The following is a 5,694-nucleotide window of genomic DNA, read 5'->3' as shown; positions in this document are numbered from 1 at the left end:
TCTCCTGGCCGAGGCCACCCCCGTGCCGTGGGTACCCCTGCCTCAGGGCGGGAGCAAGAGACGGTGAGGCCCGGACTCAGGGAGCAGGGCCCCAGGCCCGCCGCCCACGCCCCTCAGATTCAGACCCTCGGCCCTGTTCTCCTAAAGGTGCTACCGCCCCGCCCCACCGAGCAGCCTCCAGACGGGACTGTGCACTCCGCCTTCCGTGAGGTTCTTTCTATACAGATGTATTGTTTAAAAAATTAAGAAAAATGGGAAGCAAAGAGCTGGCAGAAGCCCCCAAAGTTGTTTTTTTCTAGATTTGTGGCTTTAAAACCAACGCGTTTTTTCCCACAGCGCCGAGGCGCCGGGGATACGGCCCCCACTGTTCATGTTTGTCTGAAATCCCAGCGCCTGCTGTGTCTTAGGGGCCCGGTGGGGACCTGGACAGGACCAGAGTGGAGGGCGCCGGATGATGCCCGCGACCATCTTGCTCTTCCGGTGCTGCCCACCTGGCGGTCCCAGGGCCTCTCCATCCCACACCCTCCGAGGCGGCTGCCCCCAGGGCCCCAGAGCCGCCTCTGGCCTGCTCAGATCTTTGCAAATAAATGGTCACCCCTGGTTTGCTCCATTTCTGTCTGTCCTGAGTCATTCCCCAGCTGAGGCAGGGACCCGCTGCCCCGCCATGTGTGGTGGCATCTGGGTCCCAGAGTGAGGAGCCTGCGAAGACGGGGACATGGCCCAGGTCTGCCTGCGCCAGACGCACGGCTGGGGTCCGGGGACACGCCCCGTCCTGCCACTGTGTGCCGTCCTTGTGACTGGGGGTGGGAGCGTCTGAAAGAAGGAGCCCTTGCCTTGGCCTGAAGGGCTATGGAGTCGCCAGCCCGGCTGACGACAGAGAGGCCAGGCCTGGCCACCCACACCCCTCTGCGCGGCCTTCTCCTGGGGCCCTGCACGGAGCCTTTTCAGAATGTGCAGCAGTCACCGGGAGGAGCAGGCCAGGTGCCCTTGGAGCTGTGGGTGGTCGGGGGCCAGGCCGCCCAGGTCCCTCTGCATGCAGCCGCCGCTGCATGGCGCAGTCACTGTAGTCTGGAAATGCTATTTACACTGTAAAGAGAAGGGAGGGCCGGGCAGGCCAGGCCCGGGCATCACGTGGACAGTGCCCCTTCCCCGCGAGACCCGGCTGTGTCCTGACTGTGTGAACGGGACAGTTCCTGGCCCCACCTGAGATGACAGATGGATGCGCTGTATTTTTGCCTAATTTTCCCGCCTCGAGGTCCATGATAAATTAAAGGCTCTTGAGCACTTCGACCTTCTGCCAGAGCTGTTGGAAGTGTCTTCATTTCCTCGGGGTGTGGGGACACCAGGCCCAGGAGGGGACCGAGGTCGGCTCCCTGGAGGACAGGGCTGCAGGGGCGGAGCAAGCGTGCCCCTGAGCTGGGCAGCCTTGGGCTGGGTCCCTTCACCACAGCCTGCTTTCCAAGGGCCCTGGGCCAGACTCCATGCTTGTCCTGGCCTTGCTGTTGTCTGCCCCTACCCCACACCACGTCTGTTTCTGGTTCAGGTTCTGAGCCCTGGAGTGAAGCTGGGACGCAGGTACCTAGAAGCAGATCCAGAGCTGAGGAAGTGGAAAGACTGGCAGTGAGCAGAACAGGTGCCATTGGGGCTGCCACTGCAGTTCTAATGGGGAGGCCGGGAAGGGGTCTGGGAGGAGCTGTGCAAATGCCCTGGGGCAGCACAGGGCCCACTGAGAGCCCAAGTGGCTGGAGTAGAGGGAACGAGGGGCAGAGAGGGAGGTGGGGAGGGAATGGGCGGTCATTTAGGGCCCGGTGGGCTATGGGGAGGACTTGGCTTTGGCCCAGGCAGAGGGGGAGGACCTGACTCGGTGCTTGTGGCGCCCTCTGGAAGCCGTGGGGAGGCAGGGTGGGGTTGGGGATGGGAGCCAGGGATCAGGTGCTGGGCTGGACCAGGTGTGTGAGGAGCAGTGGATCCAGGTACACCGTGGAGGCGGGGCTGGCCTGGGGAGGGACGAGTGGACTCATGGGCTGGCTGTGTGGCGTCACCGCTGAGGGAAGGTGCCCAGGTGGCAGCAGGCAGCAGGCGGGGAGAGCTGACCCAGGGCTGACCCTGCAGTGCCTGTTGCTAGGTGGGGGATACGAGGAGCGTGAAGACCTTGTGGGACTCCAGTCGGGGCTGTGACCTCCTGGGCCTCAATTTCCCCTCTGACTGCTTCACCCCAGTTCAGAGTCCCAAGAAGAGACTTAGTTTCTTGGTTTTCTGCGAGGGGGCCGTGGGAAGGGGATGGGGAGAGGCCTGGCCCAGGAGGCCGAGATCCTGATTCCCCACAAGGCTCATCCCTCGCCCGGCCAGAGGTGGGCGAATGCGCAGTTCTCGCCCACACGGGGCCCACCCCGTGCACTGAGGGCATGGCCAGCTCCCTCGGCCCACCCCAAGGCCTCACCCTCCACACGTCTGCACGTCAGGCAGGGGTGGACAATCACACTCAGACTCCACACGGGCCAGGTGGCCCTGCGTCTCCTCGGCGCTCAGAAACTTCCTGGGGAAAGCAGCTTTGGGCTGTGCCACTGCTGTCCACCCGGCGCCAGCCCTGGGGCAGTGGCTAAGGAAAAGGGAGATGGCGGGGCAGAGACGGTGAGTGGGTGGCCACGGGACCGTGAGTGAGGCCAAGGGGACCTGTCCAGGGAGGGCCATCTAAACAGCTCTGATGGCACCTGGGCCAGCAGAGCTGACTCCTGACACTCGGGTGTAAGTGAGGCTGAGTTCAGAGTCCTCATGGGCAATACCGCAACCTGTACCTCAAGCCTAATTCGGCCCTTGCCTTGTTTTGGTAAATAAAGTTTTGTTGGCACACGGTCACTCACCCACATTTGCATATGATGGCCATTTACAGTAGCGCAGCTGCGCATCCCCGGGCCCGCAAAACTGCACACACTGTGTGTCAGGACCCTTACAGGAAACAGTGCGGCGTCCCTGACCCAGGGGAAGCGGGACAGGTGGCCTCTGCCACGACGGACTGTCTCACGATGGGACCGCGCCTCTGGCAGTCCCACCCCAGGGGCGAGGTGCAAGGAGGCTTTGGCCAGGGCCACACCGCCTCTATCCTGGGGGCCCTGCACAGTGCCTGTGCCCGCAGGAGGGTGGAGCTGGCTGCTGCCCACCTCTGCAGTCCTGGCTGCAACCCTGAAGCGGTCACGGTTCGGTTCACAGCTTTCAGGGCGGTGCTAAAATCTCTGTCCCGCCTGCCTCCCTCCAGTGGCACGTGGACGCCCTCAGCTGCCCCCTCACAGGTTGGGCTCCCCATCCAGCCCTCGAGGTTGCCCTGGGGACAGCATCACAGCCCCTGAACCAGAGACAGAGAAGCACCCCAAAGGCACAGGCGTGGGACCTGCCTCCGGCCCAGCCCGCTCCGCTCCTGGGAAGGTTATTTATGGGTTAGATCTACTTCACGCTTCTGCTCTGTTAATGGAAAAATAAGAATTATTTGCTGCCACTGGCGGCCTGAAGAGGAACATGCAGGGGCTGCAGAAGAGCAAGTGTCAGTGGGCCAGCGCCTGCCAGGGTGGCGTCCACCCCCAGCCGCTCCCACGGTGACAGGGACAAATGTCTGCCTCCCGCAGCTTCCCCGGTGGAGAACCTCCTAGGCCCAGCACCTGTCCATCTCTCAGGGATTTTGCAGCTGGTCTGTGACACCCACCCTGCCCTAGGGCCCTGCTGGCCTCAGCTGCCCTTCCTGTTCCAGGGGCTGTGGTCACTGGGCAGAGGGGCTGGAACCACAGGGAATTCCTCTTTTGCATTCTGGAGGCTACAAGGCCCAGGCCAAGGTGTCCACAGGGCCATGTGCTCTGAAGGGGGGGTCTTTCCTTTCCCTGCCTGCTCCTGGGGCCCTGGGGGGTGTCCTTCCCTGACTTCCCCATCCTGTAGCTCCTGCGGCTTGGGAGGGGTCCTGCCTACCTCTAACCCGCTGGAGGCCCCGTGACCCAGTCACCTAACGAGCAGTGAGACTTGGACATTTTAAACCTAAGTCATAACATTCCACCTCTGGCTCCCAATAACTCTTCATGTTGTTACGCAAAAATGCAATTCATTCATCTCTAGGAGTCACCAAAGTCCTAACAGTTCTGGCATTGCTGAAAAGTCCAAGTCGAGTCTCCTCTGAGACACCAGGCAAACACTTGGTGGGCTGTAAGTCCCCATAGAAATAAGGAAATGAAGGAGTGCTGAGCTACACAAGCACAGTGTCATCATCCTCATCCTGAAAGGGATCAGGAGGGAACGGGACCAAGCGAGACCCCCAGGGCAAACCCGAAACCCTGCGGTTCCAAGTCCAGCCCCTGGGCGGGGTGTGGGCAGCCAGCCCCCGTGGCCTTGCCCATTGCAGCCTACACAGCCCCTCTCGGGCTCGCTGCCTCCTGCTCTCCTCCGCAGACAACCACCTTCCTGGCTCCGCTGTACCTTGGGCCTCTCGTTTCACCCTCCCGGGGGCTCCTGGCAGGACTGTGTCCTGTCACACATACTTGGCTGGTCTCCCAGGCCTCTTCCTGGGGTCTGGGTGGAGGCCTCCCCGACACAGCCCTTGCGGTCTGCTCTCCTGTAAAACCAGCACCATGGGGATGGCGCCGAGGCTGCCACCATCATGAGCAGTTGCCAGGCCTCCTTGGACCATGGGTGCAGTGGCCCCTGAGTGCCTGGAGGGCTGGCGCCAGGACACGCTTCCCTGGGTGAGCCTGAATAAGTAGGATGGCCTTGGGCTTTCCCCTCAAAGCAGTCTTTCAAGATGTTTTTACTTGTATACCCATGAGCTCCAGCTCCACGGAGGGGTCTGGTGATTCCCAAGATGCCTTCCGTCTTTCCTATTGTCCCGCTGCAAAATACTTGGTTTCTTCTGAATGTTAACCCTTTCAGCTATCATACACTTGGGCCAAACTTTGCAGGCGCTTCTGTTCTGATGAAACGCATGGCTTCTAATCCGACTGCCAGTGGAATCCTGGTTCCCAACTAAAACCTCCTGAGCCTGGCCTCTACTGCCCGCGTTCCTGTCAGCGTGCTAGTCTTCGGAACCCTGACCAGAATCGCCCGTCATTCTCTGTTCACAGAATTCTGCAGTGTCAACAGTGGATGTTTCCTAATCTTTCCGAACTCCTCCCACAAACTAGTTCCAAGGGCCTGTGAACCACGCAAAGGTGTTCAGGCACAGCACATGATCACAGGTCTGGCTCCAATCCTCTGTAACAGCTTTTCCAACACTGGGACATCATACCTGAACATCCACTGAAAGGAGAGGAGTTTTTTTGTTTTGTTCTGCTTGGGGTTTTTCTGGGGGCCGTGTTTTGAGACAGGGTCTCACTATGTAGTTGAGACTGACCTGGAACTCACTATGTAGCCCAGGCTGGTCTCAAACTCACAGCGATCCTCCTGCCTCAGCCTCCCAGGTGCTGGGATTACAGGCGTGCGCCATGACGACTGGCTTTGAGAGGAGGTTTATCTGGCTCTCAGTTTCAGAGGGCCCAGTCTATGGCTAGGTGGCCCCAAGGCAGAAACATCAAGGCCAAACGGCCTGGTGGGGGAGAGCTGTCACCCCGTGGCAGCCAGGAAGCAGAGATGAGGGAGGAACCGGGGACAAGAATACACTCTTCCAGGCCACTGTTCAGTCACCCGGCTGCAGCCAGGCCCTGCACTCTAAGAGCTCAGGCAGCT

The 5,694-nt window shown here is 60.7% G+C and overlaps 1 protein-coding gene across 1 annotated transcript in view; it reads left to right on the top strand.

Moving 5' to 3' along the window:
- Kdm4b (lysine demethylase 4B) overlaps window positions 1–1,624 on the top strand; it is a 73,587-nt gene extending 71,963 nt beyond the window's left edge. The window contains exons 23-24 of the mRNA XM_033759608.1: window positions 47–210; window positions 1,544–1,624. Coding sequence (XP_033615499.1) covers window positions 47–210; window positions 1,544–1,624 — 245 coding nt within the window. The remainder of the gene's footprint in view (window positions 1–46; window positions 211–1,543) is intronic.
- The last annotated feature ends 4,070 nt before the right edge of the window (window positions 1,625–5,694 follow it).

The sequence above is a fragment of the Fukomys damarensis genome, unplaced genomic scaffold (genome assembly GCF_012274545.1).
Source record: "Fukomys damarensis isolate Sample0158 unplaced genomic scaffold, DMR_v1.0_HiC HiC_scaffold_37, whole genome shotgun sequence".
NCBI classification, from domain to species: Eukaryota; Metazoa; Chordata; class Mammalia; order Rodentia; family Bathyergidae; genus Fukomys; species Fukomys damarensis.
The sequence above is the reverse complement of the archived record's forward strand: the minus strand, read 5'-3'. Positions and strand labels throughout refer to the sequence as shown.